The following is a 24,201-nucleotide window of genomic DNA, read 5'->3' as shown; positions in this document are numbered from 1 at the left end:
TCAAACTCCTGACCTCAAGTCATCCTTCCACCTCAGTCTCCCAAAGTGCTGGAATTACAGGTATGAGGCACCATGCCAGGCCTCATTTTGAGTTTTTATTGAACTTAATTTAGAATTTATGTATGCTGCTTGCTAATTGGTATCTAACATGAAGAGCAAAGATCAAAAGAGAAAAACAAAGACCCAACTGGTTGCTTTCCCCTTTTCCCTTACTTTGCCATCTAGATCAAAGAACAGTATGAATTTTCCTCTTGGTGACCTAGGGGTGGGGGAGCCGGGGAGAAAAACACAGTGAAGCTTCCTATTTTGTTTATTGACTTCCACCCCATGTCTTGTGTTCAACCATTAATGTAATCAATATTATTTTTATGTGATGGGCTACAATTTTGGCACCACACCCCCAATCTAGAAGCACAACCTTCTTTTTAAACTAACAACCTTGTCCTGATTAAGAGAGTGTGTACAGTAAAGGTAAAATACTGTTTAGAGTCTACTACAGATACCTGAGGGATAATCAGAACTTTATACATATGCTTTGGCCTCTTGAACTTTCTATATCTACTTGAAAAATATTTAAAATATTTATTCAAAATAAATTCCAAATGTGAAGTATAAACAAACTCAAAAAAACATTTCTTCTGATTTCTGTCACCTCTTTTTCTCAACTCAAAAATATCTTGTGTGAACTCTTAATTATTCAAAGGTCAATCAAGTGCACAGTTATATATGCACTTGCCTCTACCACCTCTCTCTGCCTCCTGCATTAGCTATAATGACTTCTGAAATGGTTTTGCTCTGGGAGGTTCAGTGAATTTTGAGTAAAGTTAAAATTTATGGATTATCTGTGAATTGGATTGATTTTGCCAGTTTCATCCTATTGGGAGATACTACAGCTGCTGGTTTTTAGTGATTATTGTCAATTCTAAATTACAGATATTAGAGCAGTGGAGTGGCAAAGAAAGTTCAAGTGCATTCAGTGAGCATTTTACCTAATACCATGTATGTGTAAGGTCTTATGAGTCTGGGCACCCTTACCCACATAGGAATGCCTAATGGATGCCAAATGTTAGAAAATCATATTCAGATTATAATATATTGCTGAGACCCAGAGAAAATTTTCATATATATTAAGTATGGTATAAAAATAATCATATAGGGGAAAATGATGGAAAAAGAGGTTATTTTTAAAGAATAAGAAATTCTAAACCTTGCAAAGATTAACAAAAGACGCCATAATCTATGCTTTTGTTTGTAATAGTTGGCAAGACTTTCTTTTCTTTTTGTAGAAACAGGGTCTTGCCGTGTTTCCCAGTCTTGTCTCGAACTCCTGGGCTCAAGCAGTCTTTTTGCTTTGGCCTCCCAAAGTGCTGGGATTATGTGTGAGCCACTGTGGCTGGCAAGAATATTTTAGAACATACAGTTTCTTTATTTTAAACCTTTCTATTTTCTCTTTCAGGCTAATTTGTGTTTTGTGGACATTGACAACCATTTTATTGAGTTGCCTGAAGAATTTCCACAGTTCCCCAATAAAGTGGATTTTATCCAAGAACTCTCTGAGGTTCTTGTTCAATTTGGGATCCCTCCTGAGGGCAGCCTACATTGCAGTGAGAGTACCAGCAAACTGAAGAATATGGTTCTGAAAGACTTGGTCAATGACAAAAAGAATGGCAATGTCTCCACTAATAACATCAGCATGTATGAGTTACTGAAGGGCAATGAAACCATAGCCCGCTTGCAGGCTCTGGCCAAGCGGACTGGTGTGGCTGTGGAAAAAATGGACCTTTCTGCTTCTCTGGGTGAAAAAGACAAGGATTTAAAACTGCAGTGTGAAGAGGCAGAACTAAGGGACTACCAGCTCAATGTACAGCTCCGAGAGGTCTTTGCTAACCGCTTTACACAGATGTTTGCAGATTACGAAGCGTTTGTCATTCAGACTGCTCAGGATATGGAATCCTGGCTGACCAACCGGGAACAGATGCAGAACTTTGACAAAGTAAAAAGAACCATAGTTTTCCTTTTGTGGTTATTAGTGGCTTTATTATTGATATTTTAAATTTTTAAGTTTTTTCTTCTTCTGTGCCTATGCTTATTCATATATTATTGATTTTGTTAACCTTTTTTAAATGCAGACTTTTCATCTTCCAGCCCATTAGGAACTTTGCTTTACCAAGTATTTTTACATTAGGTAAAATAATTTTACAAGAAAGCAAATCAACCAGCTCATTGAGCTGGTCATTAAATTGTGTGTTAAATTGCCTGTAATCTTATTTAAAATTTTTCTTTACCTTAAAGATGCTTAAATTATAGAAACAGGCTGGGTATGGTGGCTTATGCCTGTAATCCCAGCACGCTGGGAGACCGAGGCGGGCGGATCATGAGGTCAGGAGTTTGAGACTAGCCTGGCCAATATGGCAAAACCCCGTCTCTACTAAAAATACAAAAAATTAGCCGAGCATGGTGGCACACACCTGTAATCCCAGCTACTCAGGAGGCTGAGGCAGGAGAATCACTCGAACCCAGGCAGGGAGGTGGAGGTCGCAGTGAGCCGAGATCACGCCACTGTACTCCGGCCTGGGCAACAGACAGAGACTCCAGCTCAAAAAAAAAAAAAAAAAGAAAGAAGTTATAGAAACTTACATTTTGCAGGTTTTCCAAATCTGTTAATACTGTTTGACCTTGTAACAGTTTTATTTACTCTTATTTTATGATCAAGTATAGTTAAATAAGCCTACTCCTTTTCTATGAAATCTATTTATTTAGTCTAGAAATCATTTATTTAGTCTTTATCCTATCAGAAGTCACAACTTGTCCATGTAAAGTTAACAGCTTGGTTTCAGAAGCCAAATTTCTCTATCTCATTCTAAGATCAAAGGAGAAAAAGAGTGACTAAATTAGGTTTTATGACTGTAAGTGTAAAACGGTTCCAAAGATTTTGGAAAGGGAAGTCAGAAAGTAATACCAACTTTTCTTGTCCTGTGATTTCTAAGGGGTACTGGATTCTTCTGCCAGTTTTTATTTCACCTGTCTCCCAGATTTTATTTTTCAGACAGGTGCACTTAGGGTTGTATGTTAACTCTTTTAAGTCACCAGGGTGTAGTTTAGTTCTCTGCCTCTGTGATTGCTGAGGTATAATACTTGTATTGGAATGTATCATGGATTTCACTAAGTGGCCTCTCATGAAAGGCCTTCTAAAGGGGCTGATGCATTCCAAGAGGCTAATTTACAATATTGGAGAATTTTTGGAAATAATTAAAATTTTTCATAAAGGTACATAGTGGCTGGGCATGGTGGCTCACACTTGTAATCTCAACACTAGGAGGTTGAGGCTGGAGGATCATTTGAGGCCAGGAGTATGAGACCAGCCTAGGCAACATAGTGAGAACTCATCTCTACAAAAAATTTTAAAATTAGCCAGGCACAGTGGTGTGCACCTGTGGTCCCAGTGCTGGAGGCTGGGAGGGAGGCTGAGGTGGGATCACTTGAGCCTGGGAAGTTGAGGCTGCAGTGAGCCAAGATGATGCCACTGCACTCCAGCTTGGGCTAGAGAGTGAGACCCTGTCTCAAAAAAAAAAAAGATAATTTTTTTACTTCATGAGATATTTTTTCTGTTGGAGGATAATATTGTATGTTGAACAGTTATGTTCTGGTGTGCTTTGTTTTTCCCCACATCAGACAGGTAATGTGCCAACATGGTAACAAAGTTTGAGGAAGGTATATCTCACACATGAGCATGAAAAGCCAGTTGTTACATTTATGAACTACAAAAGCATCCTGGTGCACTTATGTTTGAGAAAACTTCTTTAATATTAACAAGACTTCACTTCTTTAAGTGTATGCCCTTAGGTTCCTTTCTCATTAGACTCAACAATTTTCCATACTTTTTCCTATCTATCTTAGAACTAATCTGTGTATATCCATGGTTTATCCTTGGGGCAATTCAAATTCTTACCTAAATGAAGCCCTGATACTTCCTTCCTTCCTAATCTTTATGTAGCCTCAAACTATATAAATGGAATTCTTTTTATATAACCCCTAAAGAAATGAAAATTTTCTGTTGGATTCCAGAAGGCTTGTAATTACCTTCACTAGGAAAATTTGCAGGACATACTAGTCCTACAAGCCAAATCTTTGATGACCTAAAATTTTATAGTCTGTGAGGGTCTGAATATCAAAAGCCAGATCTTTGGCCCACTTTTTTAAAAAAAGGCTATTTGCTGTATGAAAAGTAAGATGTTTATTGGTGGAGGTGAACTGATTTCTAGAGACTACTGTGAATCTGTGGTTATTTGGATTTATGTATATACACCTGAACTATGGAACTACTTAAAGTGAATAAGTGGATTTCTCTAAGGAAATTTTAAAAAGACCTCCTAAATTTCAGAATGAAAATAAATATGCTAGCAACAAGCTGATGAGTATTTTTAAAAGTCACCTTATGTCAGAACTTACTCCCTCTTTCCCCTTTTGCCTTCTAGCTTCTGCCATACAAAAATAAAAACCAACCCAGCAACCAAAATAGGAATTTACTTCTAAATTTACTTCCAGATTTTAGTACTGCATTGAGTCTAGAATTCCTGTACACACATGAACATGGAAGAACAACAACAAAAAAAAATGACACTTTGAATTAGGAACTGAACCATCCCATGCATCAGACAGGCTAGTAACAGGAAAGGTGTACAGCTTATTATACATGTTCTCCAAAGGCTTGCTTCTGATGGTTTTTCAGGCAGTGCTTTGGTTTTTTTGTTTGTGTTTTGGAAACGGGGTCTCACTATGTTTCTTCAGGCTGGCCTCGAACTCCTGGGCTCACAGGATCCTCTGGCTTCAGCCTCCCTAGTGGCTAGGACTATAGGTGGCCACCACCATGCCCAGCTTCCAGGCAGTGCCTTTTTTAGTTGTTAAGGCTGGGACTGTTGTGTCAGCACAGGTGTGGAAGGAATTTGACCTTGGCTTAACACTCATCTATTGATTTCTCACAGAGTTAAAGAGTCTAGAAAAGCATTCACTTGAAGAAGAACAAAAGAATTTCACCCATAAGCATAAATTCCATGTATTTTTTTTTAAGATTAATGCTGATATGTTTATCTTTATTGTATCAGTTAATCATCTCACTACCTATGGCTTGAAAGTATATTTCATAGGCTAGGAATAGAGAACAGAAGAAATTACAACCCATTGGGGAAAGGGATAAAAATTTTTAACTGCAAGTGAAGTGGATGATTGAAAATTGTATAGCAACTTCTCTGCCATCTTTCATTACTGATGCCCTCTCTTATACATAATGGTCATAAGGATCAGAATGTAAATCAATTTTGTAAAATAAGATCAGTGGTAAAGACCTAAGTGACCTACATTTTCTGAATTTAGGAAAATGGAAAGAAAAGTGGATTTTTAAGGATTTTTGAATTTCAAGTGTCAGTTTTATAAGATTTAAAAAGAATGTCCTGAGTTAACATAATTTTCAGGCTTATCGTGTAGTGTTGAGATGATCTCTTTGCACTAATAATTTCCTAATTATCTCATTACAGGCTTCCTTTCTGTCTGACCAGCCTGAGCCTTACCTGCCATTTCTTTCACGCTTCATTGAAACACAGATGTTTGCCACCTTTATTGATAATAAAATTATGTCTCAGTGGGAAGAGAAAGATCCTTTGCTTCGGGTCTTTGACTCTCGGATTGATAAGATAAGGCTGTATAATGTAAGGGCACCCACCTTGCGGACGTCTATATATCAGAAATGCAGCACTTTAAAAGAAGCAGGTACATTTGCCATGCCTTTTAAATTAAATTAAAATCCATGATCGCTTTTTCCTCACAAATTGTTGGCCTTATGTACAACAAAATTAATTTTCAGTTTTAGACTTCATGGCTAATCCTGGTCCGATTATCACAAAATGCTTTGTAAATTTTTGTTTCTGTTTCTGAGTCCCACTCCTACTTGACTTTCCTTATCTTTTAGTCAGAAGAGGAAAAACAATAATAAATTGAATCAAGTATGACTGGAAGGTTGCTACGATTTTTGTTTTTGTTTTTTTTGTTTTTGTTTTTGAGATGGATCTTGCTCTATCACCCAGGCTAGAGTACAGTGGTGCGATCTTGGCTCACTGCAACCTCCGCCTCCTGGATTCAAACATTTCTCCTGCCTCTGCCTCCCAAGTAGCTGGGATTACAGGCATGCGCCACCATGCCTGACTAATTTTTGTATTTTTTATAGAGACAGGGGTTTCACCATGTTGGCTGGGCTGGTCTTGAACTCCTGACCTCAGGTGATCTGCCCTCCTCAGCCTTCCCAAGTGCTGGGATTACAGGTGCGAGCCACCGTGTCCAGCCTGACTTTTGTTTTATTCTCTTTATTGTCTAATGGAAAAATTTTTAATTTCTGTCTTGCTACTTATGTTTCCTTTTTACTTCTCACCTCTTCTCTATATCCAAGAAAGGGTAAGTATTTATTTAAAACAGTAAATCTTAGATTCTGCTTAATTTACATACTAAAACAGTATCTTTGCTTTGGTAGTGCCATTAATTATAATAGCTTCATTTATTGAAATTAAATCTGAGTCAGGCCGGGCGTGATGGCTCACACCTTTAATCCCAGCACTTTGGGAGGCCGAGGCCAGCGGATCAGTTGAGGTCAGGAGTTCAGAACCAGCCTGTCCAACATGGCAAAACCCCATCTCTACTAAAAATACAAAAATTAGCCACGTGTGGTGTCGTGTGCCTGTAATCCCAGCTACTAGGGAGGCTGAGATAGGAGCATCACTTGAACCTGGGAGGCGGAGGTTGCAGTGAGCCAATATGGCACCACTGCATTCCCGCCTGGGCAACAGAGCGAGACTCCGTCTCAAAAAAAAAAGAAAGAAATTAAGTCTTAACCAGTCTCGTCTAGGAGTGTAATATAGTCCATTAAATAAATAATCATATTAATAGCCAACATGAGTATTTGCTATGTCAGTCATCATGCCAGGTGGTGTTCATGAATTTTTTTTTTGTTTTTTCTTTTGAGACAGGGTCTCACTTGTTGCCTAGGCTAGAGTGCAGTGGCGCCATCATGGCTCACAGCAGCCTCAACCTCCTGGGCTCAGGTGATCTTCCTACTGCAGCCTCCTGGGGAATGGGTGCTACAGGCATGTGCCGCCACCCTCGGGTGATTTTTTTTGTAGAGACAGGGTTTCACCGTGTTACTAAGGTAATTATCTTATCTTGGTTGGTCTTGAATTCCTGGGCTCAAGCGATCCATCTGCTTCAGTTTCCCAAAGTGCTGGGATTACAGGTGTGAGCCACTGTGACTGGCCCAGCACCCGTTTTTTTTTTTTGAAACAGAATCTCACTGTCACTCAGGCTGGAGTGCAGTGGTGCCATCTCGGCTCACTGCAACCTCTGCTTCCTGGGTTCAAGTGATCCTCCCACCACAGCCTCCCAAGTAGCTGGGACCACAGATGCACACCACCATGCTCGGCTAATTTTTTGTATTTTTGGTAGAGACAGGGTTTCACCATGTTGCTCAGGCTGGTCTCGAACTCCTGAGCTCAAACAAAACACCTGCCTTGGCCTCTCAAAGTGCTAGGATTACAGGCATGAACCATCATGTCCGGCCTGGAATACTTATTTTTATTTCGTTTTATTACTGCCCTTATTTTACAGTTGAGAAAACTGAGAGGTTAAGTAACTTGCCTGTGGTTGCATAGCTGGTGATTGGTCGAGCCATGGTTTGAATCCAGGTCTGACTGATTTCTGGCACAGGAAGCCTTAACATCATGTTAGCTGTTCATTCAAGAAAGAACTATGTAAAATGTACTAGTCCACACTTATTTTATACAATTATGCCTGGTCCCTAACCTGTTCTTTGCCACATAAGCAGATACCTGTCACCTGATGGCCCTCCCTTTTGTTTCTTTCCCTTCAAATGTTGGAGTTATTTGATAGCAACTTTTCCTCTGGAGAAAAAGGAGAGGCAGCAAATGTGGAACTTCCTTGATCTGCCTGTCTTGTTTGCTTGCCTTTCCCACTTCACTTAAATAGATCAAAGTCAGGAATGATGATGCTGAAGCGTTAGTGTATGTAAGGGAGAAGTATGTAAATGATGTCTTTTATGTAACCATAGAAACATCACCCTGTCGTATTCCCACGAATCAGGGTAGATCCTTGGAGCCCCTTCAGGAAGTGGCAATTACCTATGTGGTTTTGGAAATTTAGGAAGTAGAGTTAATGAAATTGTCTATCCTTGTTCAGAGAATAAAATGAATTCCAGTGTCTTAATAGCCATTTGAATAGCATAATGCCTTGTTGCACAAATTTCATTTCTCCCTTCCTGATGGAATTTTTTAGATGGAACTAAACACCAATACCTTAATTGTGTGCTTCCAGAAAGTCTTTCCAATTAAAATAGATTTTCTTTCAGCCTCTCAGACAGTTTGGTACTCCCACTGTCATCGCAGAAATTATATAATACTCTTGAAAATATACCACTGTGGCCAGGCACAGTGGCTCACGCCTGTAATCCCAGCACTTTGGGAGGCCGAGGAGAGCAGATCATCTGGGGTCAGGGGTTCGAGACCAGCCTGGCCAACGTGGTGAAACCCTGTCTTTACTAAAAATACAAAAATTAGCTGGGCATGGTGGTGGGTGCCTGTAATCCCTGCTGCTCGAGAGGCTGAGGCAGGAGAATCGCTGGAACCCAGGAGTTGGAGGTTGCAGTGAGCTGATATTGCGCCATTGCACTCCATCCTAGACTCCATCTAAAAAAAAAAGGAAAAGGGGCAACATAAACTGATTCTATGAAATATTTATAAAGGCACCTTGTTCTTCTCTTAAGTCACAAGATTAGCAGCTCCCACAGTGTGTTCTGTTTATCACACAACTACCATTACTGCTTGTTCTCCCCTTTTAAGTAATCTCCAGGCAGAGGATCGGAGACCTAGTCTTGCTTCTAAAATATTATATTTTCTCTTGACAATTCAGTTGATTAAAATGTTTAAGATCAGGTTTTATTTATTTGTTTGTTTACCTGAGAAATAGGTCACTGTTTCTGGGGTCTTTGAGACATCTTCCAACATCCCTGACTTTTAGTGGCTTTAAAATAGAAATGTTTAATAATCACATCTTAACACTGACCTATTTTTTCTTCCAAAGGCCAGTTTCTTATCCTCTGAACATTCTAAATGCCTGGTTATTTAACTTTTGCTGTATTACCCTCTTGATCTAATAAACACTCGTAAATGACTCCTACTAATGAGAATGTGACTGCTGCTAAAAGTGAGGTAATAAACTTCACACCGTTGCTTGTTTTTACAGATGGAGAACCATGAATATTTAATAGGTCTTTGTACAAAGAAGTAAAGTTAATAAGGCCATTGTGCTTGTGTCTTCTCTTTAACTTGTATTTCAGCTCAAGAAAAATATTTTATTTGCTATCATTTTCTTTAATGTTGTACTTACAACCATATTTTTGTGTAAGAATATTGAATTTCTCACTTAAGGGAAACTGTTTCAATACAAAATTGTAGGTTTTTCAGCCCCGCTGCCCTGATTTTGACAAAGGCAGAAAATACCATGAAAATCAATCATCCAATATTTACTTAAAGTTAATGTTTTTATACTTACATTATACTAATTTCTGAAGAGCCTTTGTAAAAATCTGTTTCAAGACCGGGCGCGGTGGCTCACGCTTATAATCCCAGCACTTTGGGAGGCCAAGGAGGGTGGATCGCCTGAGGTCAGGAGTTCGAGACCAGCCTGACCAACATGATGCAACGCCATCTCTACTAAAAATACAAAATTAGCTGGAACTGGTGGCGCATGCCTGCAATCTCAGCTACTTGGGAGGCTGAAGCAGGAGGATCATTTGAACCCGGGAGGCGGAGATTGCGGTGAGCCAAGATTGTGCCATTGCACTCTAGCCTGGCCAATAAGAGCGAAACTTTGTCTCGAAACATACACGCATGCGCGTGCGCGTGCACATACACACACACACACACAGTCTGTTTCAGAGTGTTGGAGTGATTGGGCTCTCTGTAGGTGCATGAGTGGAGGAAACATTATTTTTGAAGGGCTAGCAATGAAATGTCTCTAATTTATTATAAATTTAATTTATAGCCCAATCAATTGAACAGAGACTGATGAAAATGGATCACACTGCAATCCACCCACATCTACTTGATATGAAAATTGGTCAAGGCAAATATGAGCAGGGGTTCTTTCCAAAGTTACAGTCCGATGTCTTGGCAACAGGACCAACCAATAACAAGTAAGCATGTTCTTCACTTGAGTAGTTGGTTGAAGGAATGAATGAAGGGTGGGGTGCTCTGCAACTCAAATGGACAATGCTTAACTATTAAACATCTATCTGATTACTTTTTTCAAGACCACATTAATGCATTTAAAATATGGATTGACACTTCTGTGAGTGCTTGACCTTTAAATCCATCATTTAAAAAAAACCAAAGTCTAGAGATTTTTTTTTCTTTTTCAAGCAAAGTACACTTGGAAAAGCCACACTTAAGTGGCGATTTAAATATAATGATAATACTATCTAATGGAATTTAGAAAGGTTAGACCTTTATCATCTGTATTAGTTTCCTAGGGCTGCTATAACAAAGAACCACAAACTCAGTGGCTTAAAACAACAGAAATTATTCTTCCACAGTTTTGGGAGGTAGAAATTTGAAATCAAGGAATTGTCAGGGTCGTGCTCCCTTCGAGGCTTCTAGGGAATGATCCTTCCTTGCCTTTTCCAGCTTTTAGGAGAACATAAGAGAGTTTAACAACAGCCTGTCACACCAGTCTAATGAGATCCTTCCAGATTAAAGAGCCTTCAGATGTCTCACCTCTGCCTTAAACTGGGTTTTGTTAAGAGGAGTGGTTCCAGAGAAGACAGGGTAGTACTTTGGGTAGCAAGATATATTCTTAGGCTCCATCTTCCCTCTTGAAGAGCTAAAGAGAAAATTTTTTGAAAAGAATTTTTAGTATTAGTATCCTTTTAAATACTTAGAAAAGGAATACCAAACAGTAAAGTGAAAGAGTTGTGGCCAGGCATGGTGGCTCACACCTGTAACCTGAGCACTTTGGGAGGCCAAGGCAGGCAGATAGCTTGAGCCCAGGAGTTGAGGACTAGCCTAGCCACTGTGGTGAAACCCTGTCTCTACAAAAAAGATACAGAAATTATCTGGGCATGGTGGTGTGCACCTATAGTCCCAGCTACTCAGGAGACTGAGGTGGGAGGATCACTTGAGCCCCGGGAGGTTGAGGCTATGGTGAGCCGTGATTGTACTACTACACTTCAGCCTGGGCAACAGAGAGAGGCCCTGTCTCAAAAAATAAAAATAGTATTAAAAAGAATTGTAGATTAAAAACAACAACAACAACTTCATTTGGAACTGGGTGTGGTGGCACATGCCTGTATCCCTAGCTACTTGGGAGGCTGAGGTGGGAGGATCACTTGAACCCAGGAGTTGGAGGTTTCAGTGACCTATGAGCACCACTATTATCCAGCCTGGGCAACACAGCGAGGCCCTGTCTCAAAAAAAAAAAACTTGGGCCAGGCACGGTGGCTCACGCCTGTAATCCTGGCACTTTAGGAGTACGAGGCAGAAAGATCACTTTGAGCCCAGGAGTTTGAGACCAGCGTGGGCAACATAGGAAGACCCTGTCTCTACAAAAAAAATACATGTTTTTGTTTTTTTTTTGAGACAAGGTCTCACTCTGTTGCCCAGGCTGGAGTGCTATGGCCTGATCCTGGTTCACTGTAGCCTTGACCTCCCCAGGCTCGTGTGATCCTCCTGCCTCAGCCTCCCAAGTAGCTGGAACTAAAGGCACATGCCAACACACCTAGCTAATTTTTGTGTTTTTTGTAGAGACAGGATTTTGTCCTATTGCCCAAGCTAGTCTTGAACTTCTGGGCTCAAGCAACCTGACCTCCTTGGCCTCCCAAAGTGCTGGGATTGTAGGTGTGAGCCACCGGGCCAAGCTCCTACAAAATTTATTTTTTTAATTAAGCCGGGTGTGGTGGCTCATGCCTGTAATCCCAGCACTTTGGGAGGCCTAAGCGAGTGTATCACTTGAAGCCAGGAGTTAAAGACCAGCCTGGTCAACATAACGAAACCCCATCTGTACTAAAAATACAAAAATTAGCTGGGTGTGGTGGTGCATACCCAGCTACTTGGGAGGCTATAATGCCAGCTACTTGGGAGGCTAAGGCATGAGAATCGCTTGAGCCTGGGAGGCAGTCAGGCATGCTGGCATGCGACTATAGTCCCAGCTACTAGTGAGGCTCAGGTGGGAGGATCACTTGAACCTGAGAGGTCTAGGCTGCAGTGAGCTGTGATGTGATGGCATCACTGCACTCCAGCCTGGTCGACCTTGCAAAGACCCTCTTTCAAAAAAACAAAAACAAAAAACCCTTCATTTGATTGACCTTTCATTTAAAAGGCTGTCTCAACTTTAATGAAGACAGTATTAGAGGATGGTTCACTAGAAATATGGAAAAGTTATATATTCAGAATGAAATTTTCTCCTCTTGTAGAAAATGCAAATGTTTATACTAAAGTCTTGGGGAGGAAAATTGTTCAAGAGGATTTAACATGCTACTTACAAGACAGAAGCAAATAACTAATGACTGAACTTTTTATTGTACTTACCTTAGTTTGCAGGGTTTCACCCTCCAGTGAAGGGCTGGCCCTGCTTTTATACACACTGAACTTAAAAACTGTGCTAAGAAGTGAGGCGTGGTGGCACTCCCCAGTACTACCTACTAGGAGGCTGAGGAGGAAGTATTTCTTGAGGCCAGGAGCTAGAAGCCACAGTGTGCAATGATTGTGTCTGTGAATAACCTCCAGCATAGGCAACATAGTGAGGTTTCATCTTTATTTTTAAAAATAAATAAATAAAAGAAAAGAAATGCGCTAATAGATATTGATGGTTGTTAGGGTTCAAACTTTACAGATAATGATATTAGATACAATGTTCTATTTTTCAGAAGTGGATGATAACTAGGAGAATTTTCCATAAGGCAGATTAGCCATCAGTTTATTTATTTTTTCTTTTATTTGTGAAGTATTCTAATTGTTCAAATCACTTTGATCTGGTTAGACTATTAGTTTAACAGTTTTTGTTTTCTTTTTGTTTTGTACGGAGTCTCGCTCTGTTGCCCAGGCTAGAGTGCAATGGCATGATCTCGGCTTACCACAACCTCCACCTCCCTGGTTCAAGTGATTCTCCTGCCTCAGCCTCCCCAAGTAGCTGGGATTACAGACATGCGCCACTATGCCAGGATAATTTTTTTTTTTTTTTTTAGTAGAGATAGGGTTTTACCATGTTGGTTAGACTGGTTTTGAAATCTTGACCTCAGGTGATCCTCCCGCCTCAGCCTCCCAAAGTGCTGGGATTACAGGCGTGAGCCACTGCGCCTGGCTCTTTTGATGGCATTAGATTGTTCATTTATTCATTTGGCAAATATTTATGGAACTCCTACTGTATGTGAGGGCTGTCCTAGTTACTAGGAGTTTATTAATGAACAAAACAACAAAAATCTCTGCTTTCAAGTGCAAATAAACAGAAAAAGGAACTTAATATGTCAAATAACGTGTCAGATGGTAAGAGGTATGAAGAAAAACAAAGTGGGAAAGAAAAATAGGGAGTGCTTAGGAAGGAGTTTAATTTTGAAATCTTATAGCCTTGTTTTCTTGCTTTTGCCTTATATATAATCTTACGGTTTCCCATTTCCACACTAAGCCTCAGTCATTACATTTCAGGTAGATATAGTCCAGAGAAAAGATCCTCCTGCCCCAGCCTCCCAAGTAACTGGGACCAGAGGCACATGCCACCATGCCCAGCTAACTTTTTGTGTTTTATAGAAACAGGGTCTCCCTATGTTACCCAGGCTAGTCTTGAACTCCTGGGCTCAGTGATCCTCCTGCCACAGTGTCCCAATTGTGGGGTAAATGGATTTATAACCATGCCTGTATATATGGTGGATCAACTGTTAGAGAGAACTTCATATGCTGTTTACAAGACAGAACCAAATAAGCAGTCTTTAGTATTTCAGCAGTTGTGATTATCATTGGTAAAATTATGCTCAGTAAATAAAGTTTAATGCAAAGAATAAATTACTTACTTAACAAGACCAGGAATGTGTGGACTTCATAGCAATTTTTTTAAGCAGTGCTCATTTCCCTGTTTTGAAAATAAAATTAAGTAGGCCATTTTGTCCCACAGAGCATATAGTAAGAGCTGGTTATATTTAAGTTAATCTTTATCCTTTTCTGCCTGCCAAGGGCACAGTTTTATGCCATTTATATTTTTGCGCCTTACTTTCGTTTGTTATATAAGTCCATTAGTTAGTATTTATATTCTGTTTCATGTTTTTACTATTTATTTGGACTATCTTGCCCATTAACCCTAATTTTTTAAATTCCTGAGCAAACTTGTGTTATACTGACATTTTTTGCTACAGGGCTATTTTCAAGGCCTCCATATCAAATATCTACACCCAGGTGTTTGTACATTTTGTTATTTATATTCTATTCTTTCCCCTTAAAGATCTTCAGGTTGTATTTGTATTCTGTTTCAGAATCTTAATGTGTTTTTTTATGGATCATAATTTTCATTCACCCCCGATTCTTTTTGTATCCTTTTTACAGTTTTACATTGATCTTTTGCTTTGGAGATATTTCCAAGGATTCCACTTCAAAGATCTGTAACTAGATCTTTGCACATTTTTCCCTGATATAAACCATAAACCTATTCCTCTTCTTAAGAAACTATTTTGAGAGGGGCTACCTTCCTTGATACCATTGTAACAATGATTATCCAGTGTTCCCCTAAATAACTAACTGAAATAAGATTATTCACAAGCTTGATACCAAAGGCATATGTAATTTTTTTTTTTTCTTTTTTTAGAGACAGGGTCTCATTATGTTGCCCGGGCTGGAGTGCAGTGGCATGATCATGGCTCACTGCAGCCTCAACCTCTTGGGTACAAGTGATCCTCCTGCCCCAGCCTCCCAAGTAGCTGGGACCACAGGCACATGCCACCATGCCCAGCTAACTTTTTGTGTTTTATAGAGACACGGCCTCCCTGTGTTACCCAGGCTAGTCTTGAACTCCTGGGCTCAGTGATCCTCCTGCCACAGCGTCCCAAAGTGCTCGGATTAGATGAGCCACCATGCCCAGCTGTAAATTAGTTTTAAAGCAGCAAAAGAAGCATTATTCTCATTTAAGCTTTTCCCACACTGGATTCTTTATAATAAAAATAATAAATTGTTTTCAGTAATGTAACATGACTTTTTCTGAGTGGCAAAAGTGATAATTTTTTAAATTATATCTAGCTCTGTGCTGTCTAAGATACACTCCAGAGTAAGTATTCAACTAGACATGGTAGCTCACACCATAACCCCAGCACTTTGGGAGGCTGAGGATGGTGGATCATTTTAGGCCAGGAGTTTAAGATCAGCCTGGCCAACATGGTGAAACCCCGCCTCTACTAAAGAGACAAAAATTAATTTGACGTGGTGGTGCCTACCTGTAATCCCAGCTACTTGGGAGCCTGAGTCATGAGAATCGCTTGAACTCAGGAGGTGGAGGTTACAGTGAGCCAAAATCGTGCCACTGCACTCCAGCCTGGGCGACAGAGTGATACTTTGCCTTAAAAAAAAAAAAAAAAAAGTAAGTATTCCTAGGATAGTGTTAATGAGTACAGGTCATGGGGATGATAGGTAAGAGCTGAGAAAAATTTTTAAAATAGATTGATATAATGTTTGCTCTTTAAAAATATGGAGTATTGGCCAGGCGCGGTGGCTCATGCCTGTAATCCCAGCAGTTTGGGAGGCCAAGGCGGGTGGATAATGAGGTCAGGAGTTCAAGGCCAGCCTGGCCAAGATGGTGGATCCCCATCTCTACTAAAAATACAAAAATTAGCGGGGCACGGTGGCTGAAGCTTCTAATTCCAGCTACTCGGGAGGCTGAGGCAGGAGAATCACTTCAACTCGGGCGGCAGAAGTTGCAGTGAACTGAGACCAAGCCACTGCATTCCAGCCTGGGTGACAGAGTGAGACTCCATCTCAAAAAAAAAAAAAAAAAAAAAAATCTGGATTAGAAAGTGATGGGGTTAATTTTTAACCACTCAGAATCCCATCACCATGGAATGTTAAAATGTGATATTATGCTCTTACATAGCAAAGATGAGGGAGCAGGAGAACAGGAGTGGACACATCTTGTGTTTGGGGTTTTTTTTTTTTTTTTTTTGAGACAGAGTCTCGCTCTGTCACCCAGGCTGGAGTACAGTGGCACGATCTCGGCTCACTGCAAGCTCCGCCTCCCAGGTTCACGCCATTCTCCTGCCTCAGCCTCCTGAGTAGCTGGGACTACAGGTGCCCGCCACCACACCTGGCTAGTTTTTTGTATTTTTAGTAGAGATGGGGTTTCACCCTGTTAGCCAGGATGTCTCGATCTCCTAACCTCGTGATTGTCCTGTCTCGGCCTTGGCCTCCCAAAGTGATGGGATTACAGGTGTGAGCCACTGCACCTGGCCCACATCTTGTTTTTGAAATGAAATTAAAATGTTTATAGAATGTTACACTTTTTTTATTACTGTATCATGAGGATTCTCATATTTATTAGAAATTTGAATTTGTTAATGACTGCATGAGATTTCATTGTATACTACCCTCTACTGTTGAACATTTCGGTTGTTTTGAGTATATTGATTCTACTCTTGTAAGATCTGCAATTAACTCAAAGGCTTTTAGGAAAAATTATATATTAAACGTGCATATGGACTGAAAGATGCATCCTAATTTCAGGAACATTTAAAAGCCCAAATGTGAGTCTTGGAATAAAGGAAATACAGTTTGTTATTACATATATACATGCTGTGATGAACATCTGTAAACCTACATGTTAGATTGCATCTCTGTTTACTTAATTGTATTTATAGAAGAGGCAGGTGATGGTCAGGCATGGTGGTTCACACCTGTAATCCCAGCACTTTGGGAGGCCGAGGCGAGTGGATGATGAGGTCAGGAGATCAAGACCATCCTGGCTAACAAGGTGAAACCCCGTCTCTACTAAAAAATACAAAAAATTAGCCAGGCATGGTGGCGGGCACCTGTAGTCCCAGCTACTCGGGAGGCTGAGGCAGGAGAATGGCGTGAATCCGGGAGGCGGAGCTTGCAACTTGCAGTGAGCTGAGATCATGCCACTGCACTCCAGCCTGGAAGGCAGAGCAAGACTGAGTCTCAAAAAAAAAAAAAAAAAGAGAGAAGGGGCAGGTGATATAGTAGACTTTGCTAGTAAGATAGCTGAGAGGCAAGATACTGGCCCTTCTAGAGGAGATTTTATAGAAAATGGAGATAAGTAACTATAATACTCTGTGATAGATACTATAATTGAGGTGTACAGGATGGGTAGCTAACTTAGATTTGGAAGAGTCATAGAACATTTTCTGGAAGCAGTGGCCTCTAATCTATCTGAAAGATGAATGAAAGTTGGGAGGAAACTTCATGGACATAGTCTCAGAGGTGAGAGAGCTTATTTCATTGGAAACACTGAGGTTGAAAATTGCAGGAGGTGGGCCGGGTGCGGTGGCTCACGCCTGTAATCCCAGCACTTTGGGAGGCGGAGGCAGGCAGATCACGTACCTGAGCTCAGGAGTTCCAGACCAGCCTAGCCAACATGGTGAAACCCCGTCTCCACTAAAAATACAAAAATTAGGTGGGCATGTTGGCACATGCCTGTAATCCCAGCTACTTGGAAGACTGAGGCAGGAGAATTGCTTGAACCCGGGAGGTGGAGGTTGCCGTGAGCCAAGATTGCGGCATTGCACTCCAGCCTGAGTGACAAGAGCAAAACTCTGTCTCCAAAAAAAAGAAAAAATTGCAGGAGCTTTAAAGTAGAAAGAGTGATCAGCAGTACTAAATGTAGAAGAGGGTTTGAGTAAGCTAAGGATCAAATAATAGCCATTGGACTTGGCAGTTAGGGATTTCAGTGGCTTCATCAAGAGGATTTTTAGGACTGGGCACGGTGGCTCATGCCTGTAATCCCAGCGCTTTGGGAGGCTGAAGTGGGCAGATCACCTGAGGTCAGGTGCTCAAGACCAGACTGGCCAACATAATGAAACCCTGTCTCTACTAAAAAATACTAAAATTAGCCGGGTGTGGTGGCACACACCTGTAGCCAGCTACTTGGGAGGCTGAGACAGGAGAATCACTTGAACCCGGGAGGCGGAGGTTTTAGTGAGCTGAGATCATGCCACTGCCCTCCAGCTTGGGTGACAGCCTGAGACTCCATCCCAAAAAAACAAAAGGCAGTGGGGGGGCGGGGTTAAGCAACTGGGAACAGACACGCCTGTAATCCCAGCACTTTGGGAGGCTGAGACAGGCAGATCGCCTTGAGCTCAGGAGTTCAAGACTGATCTAGCAACATGGTAAAACCCTGTCTCTACAAAAAATACAAAAATTAGCTGAGCATTAGTGGCTTGCACCTGTGATCCCAGCTACTTGGGAGGCCGAGGTGGGCGGATCACATGAAGGTCAGGGGTTCGAGATCAGCCTGGCCAACATGGTGTGAAACCCCATCTCTACTAAAAATACAAAAATTAGCTGGGTGTAGTGGCGTGCCCCCTTGATCCCAGCTATTCGGGAGGCTGAGGCAGGAGAATCACTTGAACCCAGGACGCGGAGGTTGCAGTGAGCTGAGGTTGCACCACTGCACTCCAGCCTGGGTGACAGAACAAGACTCTATCTCAAACAAACAAACAGACAAAAAAACTTTAAAAAGTGTTTTCAAGGGAAGGAGCTAGTTTGAAATGAACTGAAGATCCAAATGTAAATAAGTAGAAGTCTTATGTATAAATATTTTAAGAATTTTTACATGAGAGGTGTGAAGAAACAGATGTTAACATGACTACAGAGGGCCACGAGGAAGACCAACATGCTTGTCAGCTGAAGAGATTCCACTGAGAGAAAGAGTGGTGATACAGCAGAGGAGGTGACTAATGGAGCGGGTTGAAAAGACGAGAATTGGTCAAGGATGCAGGTGGAAGACACAATTTTGAGCCGTGGCTAATATATTTTATACTTTGAGATCAGAAGAAAGATGAGGATGTTTATGTGCATGCATTGTCTTACGTGGAAGGCAGGAAGAAAGAAGCGAGGGTACCTGAGGGTAAAGAGTTTGCAGTAGTCTTTGAGGAGAATGGGGAAGAGTTGATAAAAGACAGGTGAAGTGATTCATAGGTAGTTGTGAGGGAAATTGGGAACTAGTCTGTGTGGGTACAGGAATAGGGAAATGAGGGGATAGTCTTCATCCAGGGTTTGGGGCTCTAGTGGGCAGGTAAGGAGGGAAATAGAGAATTATTACAGAGGAGAGAGTGCTAGAATGGGAGTAGTTTAGGTGGCTTTCCACAGAATTTAGGCTCATAACAGAAAGAAGAGAAAGCACAAGGGGTCTTAAGTGAGAGTCAAGGCATGGAAGAGCTAATGTAATGGGAGATGGGGGTCAGTGGCTAAGATGGTGGAGTTTGGGATTTCTCAGGTAGAGGAGTTCTGGATTACCATTTGATTTAGTGTGATGTCCTGGTTGCGTCTAAAGCGCAGTGGAGGTAAAGTTGCATATTAGACAACCCCAGAATTTTAAGACAAAGTTATCTATATAGTCTTTGTACTTCCCGTAGCAGGGAAGAAAACTGAGCCAGGTTCTAAATTCTTGGCTGAATGAAGATGGTAGAGAGAAAGGAGTGATTAGGGATAATCGCTGGGTGGTTGAGTCATATACACTAAGCTGGAGTCTGTAGGTAGCTAGGCTGGCCACAAAAGGACCTTTGAATAAGGGAAACACATATTTTTAAGCCCCTCATATCATCTAGGGCAGGTCTGGGTCTAGGGCACGTGAGTTGAATCATTATTAACTAAAAACAAAGGTATTTGAGCTGGAAGGCAACTCTTACATCTTTGGCCATACCACCTTGAACGCACCTGATCTCATCTGAAAGGCAGTTTCAATACCAGCAGTTCAGTAGCGGAGAAAATTATTATAGAACTAGCAATGATTTTATTAATCGTTTAGAAACAGAATAGAGGTTACTATACTAGAACATAGTAATTAGGGGAGAAGTGATATAAGATCAGAGGGAATGAAGCAGAGGTCTGTTTATATTTAGAGTTTTATAGGCCATGGAAAAGAGCTCAGGTTTTATTTTAAACTCATTTGTCCTGCGTATTTTGATACTGAGTTTATATTATAAATATTTTCTAAAACAACTGATAAACACAAGCTATCACTTCAGAAACACAATCATGAAATTTTAGAGCAAAAAGGAATCACAGGGGTCTTTGAGCGCAACCCTTAAGACTATACAGATGAGTACTCTTCTGAGTTTGAATCTTTTTATTTTTCTTGAGACGGGATATCACTGTCATCCAGGCTGGTATGCAGGAGTGCAGTCATGGCTCACTGCATCCCCAAACTCCTGGGCCCAAATTATTCTCCCACTTCAGCCTTTTTAAATGTTTTGTAGAGACAGAGTCTCACTATGTTGCCTAGGCTGGTCTCGAACTCCTGGCCTCAAGTAATCAGGCCAAAGTGCTAGGATTACAGGTGTAAGCCTTTGCACCCAGCCAAGTTTGATAGAAATCTTTCCTTAAAAAGTTGGAAGCGTCGTACATTTCTATTGTTCTTTTAGGACACTAGAATTAAGTAATTCTAAATTATGGGTTTTGAGAATATTCTCCTTTGTATTAAAAAATATTCGTAATACTTTGAACAAGTCAAGGCATTACTATTATATGTCTTAATATAATCAAGGACTAACTCAGTTAATATTTGACTTATTGTTATGTATGTAAGTATCTAAAGTGTTTTGATTCTGTGCCTTTTTGACCTCAGTTTTTAAAAGTTCTGATTGTGATGATGACAGCATGTATCTGGAAAGATACTAAAAACTGTTTGGTTGTGTGTTTTAAATGGGTGCATAGTATGGTATTTTAATTATATTTTAACAAAGCTGCTATATATTTTTAAATAATTGATTAAAAAATGTGTGTGTCAGTCTTTTGTATTGAATGGTTAATTCTATTTTAAATATAAGGAACACATTTTTAAATAATTTGGTTGTTTCAGTCGCTGGGTAAGTCGGAGTGCCACTGCACAGCGCAGGAAAGAACGCCTTCGCCAGCATTCTGATCATGTTGGGCTGGACAATGACTTGAGGGAGGTATGTGATCTACTTTCCTGGGGTGCCTCACAGCAAGTGCCATGAACTAGGCTTATTCCTTCCAGCAGATGTCATTGTATAGATTCTTAATGTTCTTTAAAAAAAAGAACTGTTTAGTTTAAAATATTAATCCTTTTGTATGGGCATATAGCAGAAAACACCCTTTTTTCCATTTTTGTAATTTTAAGACATCTGTAATAAGGCTCTAAAACAAGACTTTCTGTGTATTACATCAAGTAAAGATCAAGTTTAGGATAAATTTTCAGTTACTATGTCTCATATTGGGAGAAAAATTGTCTACATGAGAAGCCTAGACATTTCTAAATTTCAAGCATAATTGTAATAAGTAGTGTGATGTACTTGCCTATGCTTTGTTCCTGGCTTGCTGGCACCATTTTTTTTTCTTGAATCTTTAAATCTACTTTATATTTTTGAAAGTGTTTGAAAACTATTTTTAAATTAAGATCCTTACACTTTATTTGTACTGTTTGAAAATAAGACCATAATTATCCATTTGAATAATTACAAGTAAGTTTTGATTTTTTTCTGTGTGAAATCTGCCACTATATGTATATGCCAGTATACATATATATAGTGCCTTGCTGTGTTGCCCAGGCTCAAGCAGTGCTCCTGCCTCAGCCTCCCAAAGTATTGGGATTACGGGTATGAGCTACCATGCCCAGCCTGATTGTTTTGTTTCTTATGATCAAAAGAGAAATCCAGTCAGAAGACCTGTTAACTGTTTTCTAGAATCAAATTTGTAAAAACAAAGCAGAAAACATAACCCCAAACATCTTTTGTTTTTGTTGTGTTCGTACATGTATGATTTTAAACATTTTATTAAGAACTGAAACATCACCTGTGTAGTGCTTTTTTTTTTTTTTTTTTTTTTTTTTTTTTTTTTTGGCTACTGTATTTTCTTCCCTTCCCTCTCTTTTGCTGTGATTTTATCATATGCATGCTTGTTCTGCTTGTCTCTTTCTCCCTATCCTTTTCTTTTTTGCTTTTCTGTCATTGGCACTTCTCCATCCTCTTAGCCTTCCGGGGAACTTTTGGTCTGTCAGAACTCCATGGCATTCTGGGAGTGGGATCAGGGTCCACCTCCTCCTGCACGACTTCCTAAAAAATCCTTCTCTGAGTGCTGCCTGGTATGTTCTTTGCTTGAAAGTGCTTTACCAGATGTTCCCTCAATCTTGTCTTTGGTGTTACTTGAATGTTACACATGTGTGAGTGCACATAGCTCTAGAATGCCTCACATGACCTTGCGATGTGAATTCACACTCCCCATTTTGCTGTTTCTTGTTATGTTTACTCCCTCTCTGTTTGTGTGTGTGCTGATATGAGTAATTCTATGCTGCTGACATGTAAAACTAATCATTCAGGTCTCTAATCAGTGGGATTTTTTTTGTGCTAGATAGCAGATTGCCTTACTTCAAAGGGGGAAATGTATTAAATATACAAACTCCCCTTTATTTAAGCGTTTTCCAGAAGTACAGATGTGATTCAATTTCAAATAGCCTTTCTTTTGCCAGGTTTTATCTCCACAGAATTTTAATTTCCCCTTCCTAGTCTGTATTTTATGTGGTCAGAAAGTTCAGTCATCAACATAGAATCTCAGTGCCAAGAGGAATCTTTAAGGTCATCTTGTCCAATTTGACATGATTAAATTGAAGTCCAAGAGATTTGCCCAGAGTTAAAAGCACACAAAGACAGAGCTGGGCCTATAGCCCAGGACTCCTGACTTCTAGGCCAATATTCTTTCCATTTACCCTGCATGCCGGCTTTCACTAACTGCTGTTCACTTGAGGCAACAAGTCACTTAGAAATCTTGCTTATATTTTCTGCCCATTATGTCATACTAGCTTAAATCTATTGTACAATGGTCTTCTCTTCACAAGTTGAACACCAGGTAAAGGGCTAGGGTGTTTATTAGAAAATTCTGGGAGAGCCTGTATTAAAGAGCAGTTCGTTCAGTGTTTTTTATTGAATAACAGGATATATTTTCATAGGTAGTTCCTAGTGGTTTGTTTCATTTGTTCTTAAGCAGAAATAAAGAAGAACGCAATAGTAATCTCAGAAGAAATCTGGGGTTACTTCTAGACTGTATTATAAAAGCATTTCTTGTGAAAAGTGTCTCTCTGTTCTGTATTTTTCATCTTGAAATATGTTTTTTCCTTCAGATGATATTTTTATCATCACTTGTTTATTTTAAAGGCAGTTGCTCTGTTTTTGCAACTTGCAGAGGCAGCCTCCCTTCTTGCTGTGAAGAGAGGCCTTTTGCCGCCCCCTGTATCCTTTCTGTGCATGTCCATGGAATGTTGCTAGTTCTGTGTCTCCAGCAGAGATGCCCAGAAGGAGACTTTGCACATGGCCCTATGGAATCCACTGTTGGCTAATAACTGTACCTGCCCCATATGTACTGGGGGCTCAGTAAGTTGGTCACTCATAGGACAGGCACAATCTAGCTTGTTTTCATTTATGTAAAACAGGACATAAACTTTAAACAGTGCTTAATTTTTTGTTTGTTTTTGAGACAGAGTCTCCCTCTGTCACCAGGCTGGAGTGCAGTGGCATGATCTCGGCTCACTGTAACCTCCACCTCCCCATCGTCCTGCCTAGGCCTCCCAGGTAGCTAGGACTACAGGCACGCACCACTACGCCCAGCTAATTTTTTTTTTTTTTTTTTTTTTTTTTTGTATTTTTAGTAGAGACGGGGTTTCACCATGTTGGCCAGGGTGGTCTCTATCTCTTGGCCTCGTGATCCTCCCACCTCGGCCTCCCAAAGTGCTGGGATTATAGGCATGAGCAACCTCAACCAGCTGACAGTGGTTAATTTTTAATCCAACAATTGACTTTAAAAAGTATTCAGGGGACAGGCGCAGTGACTTACACTTTTAATCCCAGCACTTTGGGAGGATGAGGTGGGCGGATCACTTGAGGACAGGAGTTCGAGACCAGCTTGGCCAACATGGTGAAACCCTGACTCTACTAAAAAT

The 24,201-nt window shown here is 40.4% G+C and overlaps 1 protein-coding gene and 1 non-coding gene across 13 annotated transcripts in view; one reads left to right on the top strand and one right to left on the bottom strand.

Moving 5' to 3' along the window:
• DENND5B (DENN domain containing 5B) overlaps positions 1–24,201 on the top strand; it is a 208,577-nt gene that overhangs the window by 132,708 nt on the left and 51,668 nt on the right. For 11 of the 12 annotated variants that reach the window (XM_077953825.1, XM_077953824.1, XM_077953827.1 and 8 more), the window contains 4 exons: positions 1,457–1,993; positions 5,532–5,763; positions 10,096–10,246; positions 21,112–21,205. In XM_077953825.1, the coding sequence (XP_077809951.1) occupies positions 1,457–1,993; positions 5,532–5,763; positions 10,096–10,246; positions 21,112–21,205 (1,014 nt within the window). Of the gene's footprint in view, positions 1–1,456; positions 2,258–5,531; positions 5,764–10,095; positions 10,247–21,111; positions 21,206–24,201 lie in introns of those variants that run through there. The other variant, XM_028829394.2, reaches the window with a different exon arrangement.
• On the bottom strand, positions 3,667–3,770 carry LOC114671217 (small nucleolar RNA U13). Its single transcript, XR_003721102.1, has one exon. It is a non-coding gene; the product is annotated as a small nucleolar RNA U13 (small nucleolar RNA).

Source organism: Macaca mulatta, chromosome 11, assembly GCF_049350105.2.
Source record: "Macaca mulatta isolate MMU2019108-1 chromosome 11, T2T-MMU8v2.0, whole genome shotgun sequence".
Taxonomy (NCBI): Eukaryota; Metazoa; Chordata; class Mammalia; order Primates; family Cercopithecidae; genus Macaca; species Macaca mulatta.
The sequence above is the reverse complement of the archived record's forward strand: the minus strand, read 5'-3'. Positions and strand labels throughout refer to the sequence as shown.